The following is a 20390-nucleotide window of genomic DNA, read 5'->3' as shown; positions in this document are numbered from 1 at the left end:
TTCTTCCACATTCTTGCTGTTTTAGTATTTTTAATTCTTTCGTTTTTTCCCCATTTTGTAGCCCTTTTCAAAGGATGTTTTCTTTCCAGTGAAGGCCCCTTTGCAGATGGAAATCCGGGGCTAAAATCCTATAAGCCAATCCCGTACCCAGGATTTTTTGAGGGGTGGGGCCAAGCCCGAAACCTTGGATATATATATATATATATATATATAATTGTCATGAAATATATGTCAATTATTAAATAATTAATTAATTTATAAACACATATAAACAAATTATAAGTGAAATGTTTTAATAAATGTTAGATATTATTTAATTATTGCTTTTTATTAAAAATGATGATTAAATTTTCATACTTTTATTGTGTTATATTTTTATAATGGTGTAAATATAGTATTAATGGTCTGTCGAAAAGGAAATATTTCCTTATCAGAGTTGTAGCTAGAGATTTCAGCGCCCAGGACGAGAATGATTTTCGCACCCCCCACACCTAGATGTAGCTGGCATACTTAGACATTGTTGATATCTTATGTACCTCTTTTCCGCTGAATCCGATGAAAAGAAAACTTAGCATTCAAGAAATGTGGTTAATAAAAGGACAGTCGGTTGTGCATCCCACACCATCTTCATTCAAGCAGTGTGTGTTATTGTTCACATCTGCAAAATCTATTGCAAATTAAAGATAACTAGGTGGAGGGACAAAAATTAGAAACTTCAAGAAGACATTAGTTTCCTATTAAATGAACATGTAAATGCTATGTTTTATTTCCGACGAAAGGAGGTGAGAAATGGGAGATAAATAACAGGTCGGTCTAATTTCTATATTCCAAGGGCCTAGGGTGACAATGACAACCACCTTCGCAGCTACAGCTCTATTTCTTACTAGTCCAATTTGATATAATTTTAAAATCTCATCTATGACTGTAGATGTACGTTTTTACCCCATGCTGTTACCAGCCCTAAAGAGAGAGAGAGAGAGGGAGAGAGAGAGAGAACAAAAGATGGATGCAACATTCGCACACAGGCAGACATCATTCTTTGTTATTCCTTCTTTGTATGTGTTTATGATGTTATTCTTAGTAAAGTATGTTTGAAGTCCAAACTATTTGCTTATATTTGTTGTTATGAAACAAACTCTTACCCTCGGAAAATTTTAATGAGGAAAAAATTTTAATAGAACAAGATCGTTGGTGGGAAGGTGGGAGATCCCCCTTCCGCCATGGGAATTCGTACCCTGAATGTGACCACCAACGAACGCTATGGAACTATCCTTATAATGAAGAACATGTCTGAATGTGAATTAACCACAAAAAGAGGACATTTCTTCGTCAAGACTGCATTTGGAAAAAAGTCAAAACAGGGAGTAAATATGGTGAACTGCCCCGGCCAAATTGGAACATTTAGTAGCTTCGCATAAATGGTTATAAAACAAAAATTACTAAATATAGTAGACTGCAGACTTCTGGAGTCTGCCTCTCTCCAGAGACAACCCATTCATTTATACAAGAAGAAAATCTGAATTCTTGCAAAATCTTAAAAATTATCCATGTTATTTTTGTAGATTTGCATCAAAATATTTCATGGCTCGAGGGTGGGTCATGGCCCCCTTGGCCTCCATACTGGGTACGGGCCTGCTATAAGCCCCTCCATAAATCCGGTCCTGTTGCTGATGCAGTAGGGGAGCCACCTTACAGAACTAATTTCAATACCAGAACAATTTCTTCTCTTTTTATCTCCTTTTTCTCAATCACCCCCCCCCCCCTCTCTCTCTCTCTCTGTCTCTCATTCTGTCTCTCATTCTCTGTCAATCTTCGTCTCCATCTGTTTTTCCCTCGTTATCTGCCTTCCTTTCAGTTCCATCTCTCTCTCTCTCTCTCTCTCATTCTCTCTCAAGTTTTAGCCGGCCCCCGTGGCGGAGTGGTTAGCACATCGCGCTGGGTTCCGGGTTCGAATCCTGGCCTAGGCATGGATGTTTGTGAGTGTCCATTCATCAATTTCATGTCATCATTCATCCCCATCTGCGCAAATTAGCCAAAATTGGGACAAAAAAGCGAAGTAAAATAAAGCAAATCTATCAATCTCTTTCTTTGTCTGTCTCTCTTATCACCGCATTTTCCTATACTTTGTATTCCTCCTTTTTCTCCTTGTCTCGCAATTTGGCTCATAGATCTGCGATCATGGGCGTCTAGAATTGGGGGTGGGGGACAAGGGAAGTTCACGGTCAACCAAAAATTGCATATTTCACACACATAATTTCATTTCAGTCACAGTAATACCGGGTGTCCCAGAAGTCTTTCCCTGATTACAAACTTTATTCATATCCGCTATATGCAATGTAGAGATGTGAAAGTGGTGCCAAAATGTTGGAAAACTAACCAAGTTTATTTGTTGCAGGTTTCAGTAATGTGGCTGTAGTGTAGCAGTGTCAGTGCCAAGGAATCCGGAATTAATGCTCTTGACTTGGACTTGACAGGATTTGGGAATGAAGATAAATTCCATTTTTTAAATACCAACTTATTGATGGCAGATATTCTAGACGAAAGAATTCTGTGCATTTGAAAGTTCCTCTGCACTGTTATTGGTGACCGGGTCTCGTGATATCAGAGGACATGCCGAGCTTTTTCCTGATTTGTGAACATTTCCGGTTTTCTGGGCACTGACACTGCTACACTACAGGCACGTGACTCTAACCTGGAACAAAAAAACTTGGTTACTTTACCAACATTTTGGCACCACTTTCACATCTCTACCTTGCATATAGCGGATATGAATAATGTTTGTAATCAGGGAAAGACGTCTGGGACACCCGGTATATGTTCAGCAATAGATGCAAAATTTCGTAGCCATAGCACAAAATGAGAAAAAGCGATGACTTGAAACAATCTTGAAGGAGCGAGAAAGAGAGGTCATTCCAGAACATGCAGTAGCGACAAACGCTGAAACAATTCGCAACTCCTTCCATTGGCCAACACCGAGGAAAACGTAGCGGGCGATCGCGAAACGTCCACATTCTCGCAGACATCTATTTCGTGACTTGACCCCAAGAGTTCAGCCACGCCTTGACAGACAGACAGACAGAAACGCTTTCTACCAGGGGTCGGCCGGCCGTGGCCTCTGCCCCGCCCCTGAGCGAGGGAGGACCTAATTTTTTTCTTTCATCTTTTCTTCCTTCAATTGGCCAGGCAGCATTCCATTCAAGCTCTTTAGCCACCGTGGAACGACTTTTTTGTGCGTGTCGATATAGTCATTTGCCACACGCTGATGGTGCGTCGACGATAATGGTACATTTCTGCTTGACAGGATAACAATGGAGCCATAAATAATTGTCACGCTCTCCCATATGACGTAACAAATCGCTCTTGAATGATCTGCAAGCTCTCTTCATGGTCCACCATTGTGGCTAGTTCATTCGGAGAACTTAATCTAATACAAATGTTGCGTCACTTGTACACTCGCCGGCAATAAAAATAGGACACCTAAATCCTGAAATTATCGTTCCCCTTAAGGCGTTATGTGTGTTGCATATCTCTACGGCGTTGGTAGAAGTTGTCATTGAAAATTTGATATTAAAATCCACTTAACGCCGTAGAGTTAGGCAACACGCATAACATCTTGCAGGGAAGCAAACATTTCAGGATCTAGATGTCCCATTGTTATTGCCAGTGAGTGTACGTATTCTCGGGTGAATCCGACAACCACAAATGAATAGACTCGAGAACTACTACTGCTACAACAAGCAATAATAATAAATGCATATTCAAGTAACAATGGTATTTATTGGTATTGTTCTTCTAGCTCAGATGGTAGAGCACTCGCTTGGCGTGTGAGAGGTACTGGAATCGATAACCAGCATCTCCACCACGTAACGCAATGCTAATACTGCGTTCGGATCGAACTAGAGACCTTTAGATTGTATTGGGTGGTGTAGTTATTCATCATTCATTTTTCACTCGCTTGGCCTAAATGTGATATATGCGACAGGTTACATTCAAAGTTATGGCAAGAGAACCTACATGTACAATAATTGAGTTTTACACTCTCCATGACTGAACCGATATGGATTTGTCTAGAAGAGGATATTACATGCCTCACAATTAGATGAAGGTTATTTCCACACTTGTCCTCTCAATTGTCACATGTCTGACTTCCCTGTCAGAATTCACTCTGTTCACGCACCATTGTCCAATAATCGTCCCCCACTTCCATTCCCTCTCACCATCCGCGATCTTTACTCTGTCTCGTATATTCGCCAATGTCCTCGCTCGCTCTCGATTCCAACGCTCATTCCACACCCGTTTCTCAAGTCAATAACCTAACGTTTGCCTAATTGCTTATTCCGCGTTACTACTACTACTACTATTATCAGTTCTATTTTGCTGGGAAGAATGGTTTCGCCTATTCTCCAAGTTGGTTAGTTGTTGCTATTATTTGTTATCGTGCGTTCCGTCTCACTTTTAAGCCCTGGGTGAAATTTCGTAGACTATCAGGGCTGGAAGTGGAAATTTTCATGAAACGTAACTCTTTACTTTCGTTACCATGGTATTGTTTTCCTTTTCTTTCTTTTGTCACTGATTACTACAGCGACGAGATTAACGACTAGTGAAATAACGCTCTGTACCACAATTAATAACAGTTAATGTTTGTTGCAGCTCCGGACTGTTGTGCATCCTTCAGCGCTGAGATTATGATAATTGATAAAAACACTCGCGTACCGATTATACGTGGCTTTATTGTATATAAAGCATGAGCGAACTGTAATTATACTTAAAAAAACATGGCGTTGTGTACAGCGATCCTTTCGCGTGCAGGTATCTGTCTCTACTGTACGCTCGACGATGTTGTGTTGTTTTTAGTAATTAGTGTTGCCTACGGGACGAGACGGGACAGGCTTTTAAAAATTCGAGACGAGACGAGATTGAACATGTGTCCCTTTGACAAACGAATATTTTCGAGACGAGACAGCATTTCACAGTATTTCCACGAGACGAGACAAGCCAAAGTCTCGTCTCGTGGGCAACACTATTAGTAATACTCAACGCCAAGAGATGGCACTGTTGATTTTGTACACATTGTTTTGCAATTGACGTAACAATTTAAAATATTTACATAAACATCAAATAATATCAAGTACATTGGAAACGAGTCTTCTGGAATTTTCATTCCCTTATTAAAATTTTTGAACACCGAAATCGTGAATGATAGTCGGCTCGGGTAACTTGCGAAAAGTTTTTGAAGTAAACGTGTATATCTTAATACTTTGTCCTATTAATACTTATTAAAAAATGAGTTTGCCCAACTAAAGATATTTCCATATTGTCATTTTGCGTTGTACTTCAGCATGTCAACAATAGGTCTGCTGAGCATAGTATCAGAAAATAACAAGCATGCCGAACGAACTAATTCATTACATTAATCAGGGAACAAATAAAATACGAAAGTGTGAAGGAAAAAGAGATTTACAATAAAAAGAGAACCCAAATTTGTGCAACGATACATGATGAAAAGATTCTCTCATGCTAGCGACCAGGTGAAATCTGGTTAGATTATAAAAACGGCATTATCTCTCGAAAGCTTAGAAATGTTGCCAGATCTCACATGAACGACAGATCGAGAAAATCTTCTCATCATTCGTCGCCAGGAAAGCTTCAAGACTTACTTCGAGAACTACAAGGTCCTAAAAGATAGGCAACACAGACACCAACATACTCTTGTTATGAGACCCCCCCTCAGCCAACAACACTTATCCGCGTAGAGGGGAAGCTTGTATGAATGCTGCTGTAATACGTACGTATAATAAATACAACGTATGTACTATAAAATAGTACTGAGAACTTAGTTCACACTGAAAATAAAAGTATACAAAAATTAATAATAATAACGAACCGAAACGGTCTATTGCCATTTGTGACGAGACGGAACCGGAACGTCGTTCCGATTTGCTCCGGTCCACTTCGATCCCTGTAAATAATACTATATCTTTCCAAACTTTAACCTTTCATTGAGTAATTGTACATAAAGAATTTTCTTTGAAAATTATACTATAAACCTTTTGAGGCCTCATCTCCAGGAAGCTATCAACTCCGGGGCAAGCCCTGGCACCTAACGACCTGTTGGGTGAGATGAGTCAAGGCAAGGATACTATAAAACTTTTCTGCTCCCCCAAAAATAGGCAATAGTTAGGCTGGATAGTTCGATGAACTTTCCTTTAGAAATTACTTTTCTGAAATCTAATTTCATTGAAAATTAGATTTCAGACCAGTTACAAATTCCACGTCTTTTCATATGTACCATAATACTTTTAAATCATCAATATGATTTCGATTGCTATATTGATCTAATTTCATGTTTCTTATTAATTCTTTGAAAATTCATTAAAGTTATTATAATTGCGTATAAATTATGCAATTATTTTTTTATAATTTAACATTTTTTCTCAAAAATATATTTTCTTTTTGCAGTGCCACCTGTGATCACAAAGCGAAAGTGTACGTTGTATTGTTTGATATATCACATTCCGATTTGGTTGCCAGTTAGGTTATCTTCCGATGCAGTTACAACGCCATAGGAAGGGGGGAAGGCCAGTCCGTCCTCCCGAACAAATAAGACAAAACTAGATAAATAAATGCTCTTGTAGTCCCAATGTGATTTTTTGTATAGTATTTAGGTGAATACTCCCCCCCAAAATACTCCTGCTGCCCCCCCCCCCTCACTGTCACTCGATAACCGTGTTTGCTGAGTGTTGAATTTCACGATCTCGCTTTCAAAGATTCTGGGTTCGAGTCCCAGAAATATAATTTGTGTCAGTTCTGTGTGGAACGATCATAGTTGTCAACTCTAGCCAAAATTCGCTTAATCTGGCGAATTTGAAATGTGATATTAATAGATACCACATTGTTGATATTTTGTACGTTGAGCACTAATTCGAAATATAATCAACTATGAATCTTTCATAAAATCTACAACGTAAAATGCACGGTCACATTGTTTGACTGCTACAGACAGGAAATAAAATTGAGATCCCTTGCATCAGGCTAGGTTAGTATGTTTACCGAATTTTTGCTTGCATCTTTAGTACTTCTGAGGAACCGGTGAATTTCGATTCGCTTCAAGTAGATAATTCACAATTCTTTCAATTCGCCAAATTTCGTGCGTATAGGTCGAATTGTTTAGACAATATCGGAATATTAGAAATGTGGACTTTCAATGGATTGACCCCACCCCCAGACAAACGGACTAGCATAACAAGACAATTAATGTCGCTAAATTAGCATTTCCAGCATAGAAAATATAAAATCTTCGCATTTGCTAGTTTCCCACTTGCTTTTCATGGATTGCTGTCATTCACGGCTGATCGACTTATTGTTTGGTTAGTCCACCCAATTTTAATGTTTCAGCTCTAGAATAATTTCAGAAATACCAGTGGTTGACAAGGACGAACATCTGTCCCGTAAATTTACTTCGTTCAGCCTTTGCTGAAGCAGTACACTGGAAGAACAAATATTTTGTACAGTGGGATCCATAAGTATTACCGTGCAAATTGTCCATCACCATGTTCGTGCACTTTATTTGACCCAGTAAGAGCTTCAAGAAAACTCAAAACATGCTGTTGACAACTTCTTCACCAGCATACATAAAAATCCATTGCTTAAAAACGCATTTTAGGATGTAAGAGAAATATTTATGAAAAATAGTAATGGACAATTTGCACGGTAATACTCATGGATCCCATTGTACTTGACGAACCCACGCATACTGTGAACTGGAATTGCAAGTTGTCCAAGATTAGGGTGGTACTTTTGCTGTTACGTCATTTCTTAAATAGTTTTCCCAGAACTGCAAAGAGAATAATTAGGCTATAATAAGTAATCCTTGCAGTCAGTACCATCATTTAACCTAATACCAGAAATACGTGATATTCTCTTAAATAATACCTCCATAGTGTATTTCGTGTTGATTTTCAGGGTGTGGCTATGCTAAACCACTGATTAATAAGAATTCATGACAGCTCGTAATCTCAATACGTCTTAAGTGCATTGACAACTACCAGGATATGCCACAGATTCACTTCTCAAGCGAGCGCGAGACTGGTGGCGCCGCCAACATTTTGGAGCGAAACGCCTAACGCTCGCAATCCTTCAGTCACGAATTTTTCCACCCAACGATACTTGAAGAGAATGAGATAATAAACAGACCTTCAGACATTAATACAGAAACCTCACAAAGCGTATAATTACATTACGACATCACATAGTTATTGTCGAAGATAAGAAATGTGTCAGAAGGAAATGAATGATCTTTTCACATGCTTATCTGGACTGGCTTGAAATAACTGTGTTTCTGCCATCAGTATGACTTCAGCGAGGGAAAATTGATTTCACCGCACCTTTTCATTATAAAGTAGGGCACGGATCTGAACTTTTAATGATAATTTTAGTCTCTGGAAAGGAAGTTGATTTTCTACAGCACATTCTGGCAATGAAACATACTTACTCGTAAAACAAGGTATGGAAAGGTGATTTTATCTACACATCCGTAAAATTTATCAAATCTATAATTCAAATCTAATTGATAAAGAGAAGACACTATCTTTGATCGCAGACTGGGAATATATCTATTAATCTACAGAGCATATCTGTATAAGTGTATGGTGTGTAATAAGTATTGCAGAATTGAATCAATGCCCTAGTCAGTTGCGTGTACAGTGAGATGCAGAAGTATTGCTCGTCCAATTGTCTCTTGACCATTTTCTTTAACTTTTCTCTTATTATGCACGCCTTAGCTGAGACAATAAACAATGATACTATTTTTAATGCTAAAGAGGAATAAAAAAATCGTTTTATGTAAATTTTATTATAACCATTCCCTTGTCTGGTTACGGAATGTTTTGTTCGGGTTTTTAACAAAATTATTATTTTAAAAGCAATCTATCAGATGTTAGGTATATATTGCTCAAGAGTGCTATATGTTGTTTCTTGGTTTCTCTCAATCACTCAAGGTACATGCATGGTAAAAGGCAGGCTATGGAGAAAAAGTTGGCATGTTATTACTTGTTAATATGTAACAGTGGGATCCATGAGTATTACCGTGCAAATTGTCCACGACTATTTTCATTAATTTTTCTCTTACATCCTTATGTGGTTTTAAGCGATGGATTTTTATATATGCTGGTGCAGAAGTTGTCAACAGCTTCTTTAGAGTTTTCATTTAATTCTTGAAGCTCTTATTGGGTCAAATAAAGTGCACGAACATGGTGATGGACAATTTGCACGGTAATATTCATGGATATCACTGTACGTACTGCACAATATTTGACGCAAGAACATTGTGTTACTACTTTTAAGAATATTACAGTTTCCACAGTTTTTCACATGTTCATCTGCAAGTTGTAGGCTTGAGTCACATACCAAATCAAATTTAAATGACACTTTTTCTATTCAAAAATGTTTAGTTATTAATTTTATATTTGCAGGACACGCGTAACCTCTCCCAAAATATCTCAATATTTTATATTTTTTCGCTCATGCATTTGCAACCTGTAGCAAGCTGTAACTCCGCTTTCGGTACGCACTTTATCGTGACAAAAGGTAATACAATCAAATTAAGAAAGAACCTTCAAGTTTTAAATATGCCAAAAGCAATTGTTGTACGAGTGAATGGTACAGTAATTATGTATATTCTCTTGAAAAAAGAAACATGCTATCTCCAAACATATAATTATTGTGCATTGCATTAGAGCATCGCAAACAAAAGGTGTGGTTATAGAAGGTGTGGGAACATACGAACTTTCGTTCTAGTTAAGAGATATCGTAAAGAACGCCTTAAAAAGCATTGCAACACGTGGTGATCTTTAAGCCTAAATCCTGACTGGCCTTGTCTTAAGTAAAGGTTGGCTGAAATTGCAGCGTTTTTTACCATATGTTCCCTTTCTCTTTGTTTTATCAGCCATGTGATTTCTAACTCGCGTCTGCTCAGGCAATGTTATCTGACATATGTCTGTTTTGGAAATTGGAAGCCTTCTTTAAAAATGGAACATCAAATATTGTTCGTTTGCATGAATACTTCAGTTTACATGAGTCTGCTATGCATTGGCATAATCTTAACCGCACCTAAGATATTGTAGTGTATTTTTATTACTGCTTCAGTAGAGAACAGATTTTAAGATGCAAAAATATAGCTGTTTTCGTACTGATCGTTTGAGATATGCATTTTAGGACATGAAATCAAGTAAAATGAACACACTTGGTTGCATCTGTTTGTGACATTAGTACATTTATTCACTTTTTACCCCCTCTTTGATGCTTCCGCGTCCTTTTCCTTCCTTTTATTTCATGTTTTGTTAAAAAAAAAAAATGTACAGAAATGTTGAGCGTAATATACTGGTTCAAGATATCGAAGTGTCCTGTTCCTCGGTCCGACTGTGATGCTTCCTTAGTTTGTGTGCAGAGTTTCACGTTCGACCGATAGGCGGTAGCAGTGTAGCTGTGAGCGGGTCTGTGTGACACTCGTTACAAACGGAGAGCGGTAATTGAATTCTTGGTGGCCGAGAACGAAAGTGTGGTGAATATTCACAAACGGGTTGTGGGCACAATATTACGAACTAGAGACAAATAAACAATCGATGGAGTGGCACCACACACAATCACCAAGAAAGAAGTTCAAAACAACAGCCTCTGCCGGTAAAGTGGTGATCACAATGTTCTGGGACATGTTTGGGATCGTTCTTCTTGATGTTTTGGCCCAAGGTGAAACAGTAAATTCTGACAGGTACATCAACACGTTGGAGCAACTGAAGAAACGCTACAGGAGAGTGAGACCAGACAGAAATGTGAAGGAGGTGTTGCTTTTGCATGCAAAACCACACACGAGCCTGAAAACCACCAAGTCAATCGCCACATTGGGGTTATCTGTACTCCCCCATCCTCCTTACAGCCCTGATCTCGCTCCTTCAGACTTCTATCTCTTCGGGCCAATGAAGGATGCACTGCGCGGTGTGAAATTTGAGGGCAATGAGAGTGTGGTTCGTGCTGCGAAAACATGGCTGAAGAACCAGCCCGCAAGCTGGTACAGGGATGGCATACAAGCCATTGTGCCACTGTGGCGTAACGCCGTAGCAGTGAAGGGAGATTATGTTGAAAAATAACATGTATAGAGAATACATACAACAATATTCTGTAGCAATATCATTAACGCCAATTAAATATTAGCTGAGAAAAAATGTGGGGCATTACTTTTTGAGCGCTCCTCGTATATTATAGCTGGGCCGATAGCGATACCCTGGCCGATGCCGATACTTCTGTAATTCCAGTTTAAAATAACAAGCACTAGTTACTGAGTCACCCTAACTCCTTTCTTTAATTACATTAAATAGCTCTCAAATTAATGTCATTTAGCATTTTAACACTTTAAAATGTGTTGTGACATTTGGTAAAGTATTTAATGTGAACTTAATTCTAGATAGAAATAATGCAAAGAAAGAAGGTTGTGAAATATTACAAGACTTTTTTAAATTGTTGCAGTTACTCGAAAAATCTGCGAATTGTAAGTGTTCCATCTTCAGTTTCATCTAAACAACATTCTTGTTATTTGGGTTAACCTTGAAAAGGAGAAAAGCAACATACTAGTTTTTACTTCATCATAAAAGCACGCACCAAAAGAGAAAACAATACACGATGCAGTTCAAATATATAGATAGTTGAAGCATGCATTCACTTTTATTTGTCCTTGATTTGGTTTACTTTAATTCGTTTTTCTGCCACTTTTGGCTAATCGCGAAGATGGGGATGGAAAGTGATAGGATGAAATTGACGAAATGACAATTACAAACGCACGCGCACAGGACACAACACAAACCCCAAAAGATGACTATACTGTCTGACGCGAGAGCCTCGTTAGTCTGCAAAATGCGGAAGAGATGTTGGTATTTGGTTGTGTTCAGAAAGGGTCACCCCTTGCAGCTCCAGTACCACAATATAATGCAATCAGTTCACGGTTGTATGAATTATTTTGGATACGAAGATAATGTAGACAGTTCTTGCTTCGAAAACGGGGTTCTTTGAAACGCACCATATTGCGTTCGTCAAATTATTTGAGGGGGCACAAAGGGTACAGTTCTGATAAGGGTTTAGGGAACAATATATCAATTTCCAAAAATTTGAGTTGGGGTTTAATGTACCTCAACTGCTTCAACGAAGTCTTGGAGTATCCTTCTCTTCAGACGAGATACATATTTTATCCATAACCACAACGAAATGGTACCCACTGTGTACCCATAAGAGTCTTAGTAATAGGAGGAAAATATTAGAACAGTTGTACTTGTATAAAACAATTAATGGTGTCTTAGACAACAGCTCCTTTCTCGGTCAAATACAATTCAATATAAGAAATATTCTATGGGATAGAATATAATAGAAATATTCTAACTTCTAAAATTTCAAAAACTCAGAAATATAGAAACTCACCAATAAATAGAATGTGTCACAGTTACAATATACTTGTTGGAAACAACCACTTCCATTTGACAGATGTAAAAGAAAAATAGATTCAGTGCTATAGAAAACGAAACTCTGATAGAATATATATAGATTGTTTAATATAAATGTTACCATTTGCGGTGTGCAATACTTGTGAATTACGTATAAACCTCTTGCCTAAATGTATGTAGATAAGTGTATATATATCTCATGTATTATGTATGTTGTATGTTATATGTATTGTACGTGAATGAATGAATGTGTGTTTGTATATTTCCATAAAAAAAGAAAAGGTAAAGTACTCCCCTGTGCATAGCAACACGCCATGAAGGCGTATAGGGGGTGTTGGGGTAACGTCCCACACTTTCTTGATCCGGTCGTGAGTGATGTGATCAGCATCACGCCCCTGACCGCCTTTACCCCCCAGGGTTTCCCCCAGGTACCCATGTCATTCGACGCTGGGTAGAAGCCGGGGCCGCTTCCATCGTTAGAAATGTTCCCGGATTTGAACCGGCCGGGGATCGAACTCGGGACCTTTAGCATGGTAGTCAGACGCGTTGCCGACTGAGCCACCGCGGCCACACTTGTATACTTCCATGTAATTTGTATTGTATTAATCAAACACAGTGTACGCCTTCTGTAACTGGAGGTTCAGTCCTCTGTAGAAGTGCAAAGAATAAATAAATAAATCTCTTAACATTGCAGATTGTCAAATGTAGCTTCCAGTGGAACCTCTTGTGTAGTTGCTGCACTATATATGATTCGAACTCGGGAAACCACGTGTTCCGCTTGCAGTTAGACATCGAGCGTGGGTGTGTGAGGCACTGTGTTTGGAAAAGTAGCTTGTGGACGCAGAGGCGGTGTGAGAACTTAAAAGAATTGTTTGACATGATTTGGTATGAGTAATATGTTCTAAATGGAGCTGGTTATCTTCCCACTTAAATTTGCACGTGCTGTTCCGCTACCCACTTGTCTTTTTCATGTTTACCTTTCTCTCTGTGTGTGAGCTTTATCGCTCTTTTTCTCTCTTCCTTTCTGCGAAACTTTCTCTCTGTGTTTCCCTTTCTTTCCGTGCATGTCTCCCCCCTCTCACTCTCTCGTTCTTTATCCCTATTTTTCTCACTTTCTTTCTTCTAACTCCCTTCCTTTTACTTCTCTTATGAGCTTTTTGTTTGCCTCTCTTTCTTTCTCTGTCATTGTCTACCACTCTCTCCCCCATCTCTATGTTTCTTGCTGCTTGTATTCGTCTCTCTCTCTCTCTCTCATTCGCTACGTATTTTCCTCTTTCTCTTCTTTATCCCTAGTTTTCTCTCTATCTTCTTCCTTCTTTATTTCTCTTCTCCTGTTTATCTTTTTCCACCTAAACCTTTCTTACTTTTGCCTTCATTTTTCTCTTTGTATCTTGTGTCGTCAATTCTTCCATATCGTCTTGGCCCTGTTTTTCCTACTTCCTCTTTTAACTCTTTCTTCCCGCACTCCCCTTCTCTCTGTGTCTTTATACTATGCCCTAAGACCAGGCGCGACGCCTGATAATGTTCACATGAGCACATGAACACTCATGTATATGTCTTAAATTACTTACATATTAAATGCTCACAAACACGCGTATATATACTGCTGGACAAAAAAACCGGACACCTTAATATTTGACATCTGAATTGCAATTACTTATGAATTACGCTCTCAGTTAAGTATTGAACAATTGAACATTCATTATTGAACATTTTCCACAGTTTTCCGTTTATTATTTATCTATTTATTTATTTATTTACTCGTATTTACTTATTTGGAACACTTAGTAGGCTCAAAATTAATTTCATGCAATTTTGTTTTAATTTATTGATTTTCAATTCCTGTTGATGTTATTTTGTTTAATGTCTAGAGAGGCATGAATTTTGGTTCATAGTAACCATAGTAACATATATTATTGACATTGTCATTGCTGGTATTTTTCTTGCAAGTGTATTGTAAGTTTGCTACTAGGTTGAAAATGAGACGTGAAAAGGTAGTGTAAAAGCAGTAGCTCTTCGCGATGATGGTCGTAGTGTACACTATATTGCTAGGGTGCTAAATATAGCACGAAGTACTATCCATGAAGGTCTCAGACGGTATGACGCAACCGGTTCCTATGGTAGAAGACCGGGTTCTGGTCAGAAACGATGCACAACAGCACGGGAAGATCGTTTAATGCGTATCATAGTCTTAAGAGACCGTCGTACGACTTCAAATATTGTGGCACAGCATTTGAGAAATGTTCATAGAACTGTGGTTTCTTCACGAACAGTTCGTAGAAGACTGAATGAAAGTGGTTTATCATCTCGGAGGCCGGCTGCAGGTCCCAGGTTGTTAGCACGTCACCGGAAGCGAAGACTGGAATTTTCTACAAAACACTTACGTTGGAATGTGGAGCAGTGGGAAAAGGTTTTATTCTCTGATGAGTCAGAATTCAACCTACGTTCATCAGACGGGCTTGAACATGTGTATAGAAGACCTAATGAGCGTTATGCACAATGTTGTTTCGTTGAAATAACACCCTTTGGAGGTGGTGGTGTCATGGTCTGGGGAGGTATCTCTTTACAAGGACGTACAGAGTTGGTTCTTGTAGATAATGAGGCAATGGCAGCTTGCAGGTATATTACAGAATGTGTGGCAGATCATGTAGTACCATATGCACCATTCATAGGCCCGGACTTTGTTTTTATGCATGACAATGTGCGTCCTCACGTTGCGAATATTGTCACGGAGTACTTGGACGAAGTTGCGATTACGCGATTAGAATGGCCACCACAAAGTCCGGACCTAAATCCGATAGAGCACGTCTGGGATCAACTGAAACGACATATCAGAAACCGCGCAATAGTTCCAGAAACAATTGAAGAGATAAGACGTGCTATTCAAGAAGAATGGGAGCAATTGGACCAAGAAGTGATTGCCAACCATATTCGAAGTATGCCACGGCGGTTGCAAGCTGTAATTGATGGCAGGGGAGGTAACATCCGCTATTAGACCCCACCAGTACCAGTTAACAATATTAAAAAAAAATATTGCTAAGATTTTTTTTTGCTAGTTTTCTGTAACTTTCGTTTATGTTCTAATTTAACTTATTAACAATAAATTTTAATTTGCTTTCTGTTGAATATATTCAGGTTTTCTTATCTCCAATAATTTCTGCAACATTTACTTAGCCTTCGAATCAGAATTTATGCGTTATCACAAAAAATGCAAGTGTCCGGTTTTTTTTGTCCAGCAGTATATATACAAAATAATACTATGTTTGATGTACGAGTATATACACAAAATTTACTCTGACACGACTTCTTTCACGTCTGATAACTTTTCTAGATAGTTGGTAACCCTGACTCCCACGGTGTTCCACGGAGGGCGTTGAACACAATTGCTGTGCGTGTTGCATAGAGCTGACAGCTAAGGGGCTGTTGGCCACTATACCCCGAAGATGTTCACTTCGCTGTGCGAACACTGATGCAAGCGGAAATACTTCTTACATTCGGCACCAGAGGGCAGCATATAGAAGGCATGTCTAGGGGGACTCGAAAAGGTCTGTGCTACATAGTTGCAAACTTTAGCGACAATTCGCTAAACCTGGCGGATTTAAGGGGGAGAGGGACAATTTCCCCTAGGTCCTTCTTGCATTACTTCAAATATAGCGTGATTTTTGGGGGAAATTGTTGAAAATAATTTCAACTGTTATTCTCACTTTTTCAATTGAATATGAAGTTAACAAGGGAGAGGAGTAAATCTGCATTCAGTACAAAAATATTATTGTGAACACTCGTATGCGAACCGCACGCGACGCCACTGCCTAAGACACTCTTTCAGTTCGTGGGAGATATGCACCTAATGGTAGCCAACGGCTGACCACACATATCTTATTTTCCTCCTTTTGTGTTCGCAGCGCCACCTCTTTCAATCCTTTCATAACGCAGGACGACACCGTCACGCTCCGATGCACACACACCTGATTTCCTTCGTGTCGGCTTTCGTTCTACCCGCGAGGTGTTCACCTATGGTCGTTAGCAATTCTAATTTATAATGGGATTGTATTTCGGCTGTTTGTAAGTTATGCACGACTATGTGGTGAATGATGATTTGATTGTATTCATTAGCTAAGATTCGAACCCAGTATTCTCGGTTTTTGCTTCACGTTATCTTGGCATTCGTTTATTGTAAGTTCAATTGTTTTACGTATCGTATTTCCACTATTAGCGTTAAGGATTTCGATCATTGTTTATTTGGGTGAGGTTTGAATTCTACTTTATGCACTGGACCTACAGCTTACTAACCACTATGTGCCTCCACCGGGTATCGAATACGCGACCTCTTGATTACAAGGCGACGACGTTACCACTACGACAAACGGGCAGGTTTTGAGTTGATTTTGATATTTAGTGTCGCTTTTCTGCCACTTTTGAGTAATCGCAACGATAAGGATGAGTGATATGAAATTGATGAAGGGACACTCACCAACAACATCCATGCCGGGATTCGAACCCTGAACCGTCGCAACGCACTGTGCTAACTAACCACTCTTTTCTAACTCCTAAGCGATCGTTTCCATCATTCTCTATGAATTATTCAATTCTTTCATTCAGAACAAACTTAAGCATCCATGTCTTACGCGGGATTCGAACCGGGAACCCTGTGCTAAGCACTCTGATACGGAGGCCAACGGTCTTTACTGGTGTTGAAAATCATAAAATTGGGTGTAATTTAAGAATGTGTATGGAGGGAATCTCTAAACTAAAAATTAGAACTCTGCCAACAAAACTATTGAAAGCTAGTTATGCCTATGTCTGCCTACTTGTCTATGAGAGAGAGAGTGTGTGTGTGTGTGTGTGTGTGTGTGTCTTTCTTCGCTTCTTATGCTTCTACATCACTTCTCTATATTTTATCCTGCAATTTTCTATTATTCTACGTCATCCTTTTCATCGTTCTCTTCATCTACTTTTGATTCTCTGCTCCACCTGTCATTCTTTGCTTAATCCTTTCTCTCTCTATCCTTGTCTCTCACCCACATTCATTGATTCCTTCTATCTATCATTTATTTTATTTACATTTGTCTGTTTCTCCTTTATCTTTCTTTCTCTTTTGTTCTCCCTTTCCCCTCTATCACTAATTTCTATCATGCTTTGTATACTAATCATTTTCCTTCTATCCTTTTCTATAATACTCTACTTCTCCCCCCCCCCTCTCTCTCTCTCTCTCTCTCTCTCTCTCTCTCTCTCTCTCTCTCTCTCTCTCTGTGCACAGTTACCACCAATAGATTAACTTTACAATTATTATCATTGGCCAATTTAAAGGGAAGGTTCCGGGAGGCACGTGGCACTCCAAAAATGGATAATTAAGTATTATTAAAAGAATCCATGAAATTATATTAGCTATAACAAACAAAAAATGTTCAAGCAATCCTTTATAGGAAAGGAAACAATATAATAAAGTATCACAAATACATTAATCCAGGCTAGATTTGCAAGACACTTAAATAAATCAGCACCGGAAATGGAATCCGAGGCCTGTTGCTTACCAGCCAATAACGTTCACTGATGGACTGAAGGCGAGATCATTCTAGACCAAATATTTCCATGTTTTTGACAGTTTCGCTTGAGGAAATTAATTCTCAAGCTTTTCTCTTTCTTTCTGTAATCATTGCTAATAGATAAAACGTAGCACTACTTCTATTTCACAAAAATCTACTAAACCTATCACGGTTTATTCAAAGGGTTCGATACAAAGTGAAGGCACATTAAACTGTGGTTCCATTCCCGATTAGTTTAACAGAAATATACAAGCGATGTTTAATATCTTAAAAAAAATCTGCATGCATTCCAGTGTTAGATCTTTCATGCTTACAGCATATTCTTTGCCCCTCTCAGGAAAAAAAAAGCCTAGAATCGCCTATGATTACGATAATAAAATATGGCTCGTTTATTAATAATGAGGTAGATATCTGCTCTGTATGCCTGAAAAAATCGCATGGTAAAATTGTTTTGGTTTTCACGTATCACAGTTTACAGAAGTCTCGAAATAGACCGAGAGTTTCGGAGACAAACTCGATTTCACAGAGGTGTGTCTCGTTGTTGGGGCTCGTCTCGAAAGATCTGAACTCGTTTCTGGTCTCGATTCTTACAAGCTTGTCTCGCTCTCGGTATCATACGTGCTCTCCCACTCACTCAAACAACGACATATTGTGCATTAACCGTACGCAAATATCAGCCAAGCCAACATGCATTCAAATTGTCCACTATTACATTCAATAACTTTGTTTAGTGCTATATGAAGTTCAAGAAGTGAAACAAGAACGTTACGAAAGCAGAAAATAGCCTCGATAACGTCACCAGTGTCAGGGCCGTAGCAAGCTTTTTTCGGATGGGGTTCAACAATTATTGGGAAAGGAGAAATTATACTGAAATAACATGTTGCAACATAGGATTGTTAAAAAAGAACCCAAGATAAACAAAGGGTAATTCTTTGAAGCTTCTTTTGTGTGGAACAACGTTTGCTTATAAAACTGTCAAGAGATGGCAGCAGATAGTACTTATAAAAAAAAAGCTAGATTACCGAGTTCAGTGCCAATATTGTGCCTAATTAATAAGAAGATGTTTTGCATACTTGCTTTTCATGGAACAAGAACAAGTTTCGAAATAAGTTTGTCAATTACCCATCATCTAGAGCAACACTATTCTTAATTGGTACAAACAGTTCATTGGCATATTAAGCGTAATGAAACAGCTGCTATACAAAAGTAGTGAAGAGCAACTCAAAGTTTTTCTTGTCCGGGAAAGACTCGCAGGAAACACACCGAATATTAGCTTTAGATTATTCGCAACTTTACCTGCATGAAAATGGTTGGTTGATTGAATTGATGAATTTTCCTTTGCGTTTCTGACAGTTTTGACTAATTGCGAAGATGATGAAAGGTGATAAGATGAAGGGACAATCACAAACACATATGGACTACACAAAACACAAGTCCCATACAGGATTATACTGGCGATAGGTCCAAACGCCAGGGTCTCGTTAGTCTGTAAAAAAGCAGTGAAGGCTTACTACGTGAAAGAGTCATTCCTTACACTTCTGCTTGATGAAAGTGCCAATCATTATTCGGCACCACACAGCCTACTTTTGTTTATGAAAGAAATTTCGTGTAGAACAGTGTTATTTTAGGAAAGGACCCGCCTCTGGCAAGCCCTTGTTTAGCTACGCCACTGGCCGGTGCAAACCGTCCCGCAAAGGAAGACTGAATAAAAATAGTAATGGACAATTTGCCCCATCTTTGAACTCGACAGCAGAATCCACTTCTGTTGCTGACTGTACGTGACACCACCGCTGACGGCTACCCATGTGAAGCGATGCACCTACCTTATTTGGCCCTGCGAGAGCGGCTGGAGCCTGCGTTCCAGTGAAAGTGGAGGTCCTAAGCTCACGCTACGATGTCCAGCCGAGAACTGGAGTTCAGAGAGAGGGCCTCGTGTGCTCCAGTTTCGAACCCCTCCCCCACCCGCTAAATCTCCGAAGAATTGAAGCCGCCGCATTCGTCACAAGCTGCAAAAATTTGCAATAAACTGCGTAGAACTTAATTGTCTCAACTTTTAGGGTACGTGTAATTGGCAGGTCTTTATCACACCCGTTTTATGACACTCTTCTACTCACACAAATAGCAAATATTTGTTGCTTTTCTATTGGCGCAGTGTTAGCGTTTACGCCTTGTAATCCAGAGGTCCCGGGTTCGATTCCCGGTGGAGGCACATAGTTGTTCGGATCCCACTTTAAACTGTAGGTCCAGTCCCGATCAGCCTTTCTGTGCATAAAGTGGACTTAAAACACAAACTCAATCAATCTATCTATTGTACAAATGTGGTTAGCACAGCGCGCTACTACGCCAGAGGTTCCAGGTTCGAATC

At 39.1% G+C, this 20390-nt stretch overlaps 1 protein-coding gene across 1 annotated transcript in view; it reads right to left on the bottom strand.

Moving 5' to 3' along the window:
• LOC145990540 (uncharacterized) overlaps window positions 1-20021 on the bottom strand; it is a 66729-nt gene extending 46708 nt beyond the window's left edge. Inside the window, exon 1 of the mRNA XM_083126233.1 lies at window positions 19849-20021. Coding sequence (XP_082982359.1) covers window positions 19849-20021 — 173 coding nt within the window. The remainder of the gene's footprint in view (window positions 1-19848) is intronic.
• Window positions 20022-20390: the final 369 nt, after the last annotated feature.

Source organism: Lepisma saccharinum, chromosome 7, assembly GCF_977018435.1.
Source record: "Lepisma saccharinum chromosome 7, izLepSacc3.1, whole genome shotgun sequence".
Taxonomy (NCBI): Eukaryota; Metazoa; Arthropoda; class Insecta; order Zygentoma; family Lepismatidae; genus Lepisma; species Lepisma saccharinum.
Note: the sequence above shows the minus strand (reverse complement) of the source record. Positions and strands in the feature narration are given on the sequence as shown.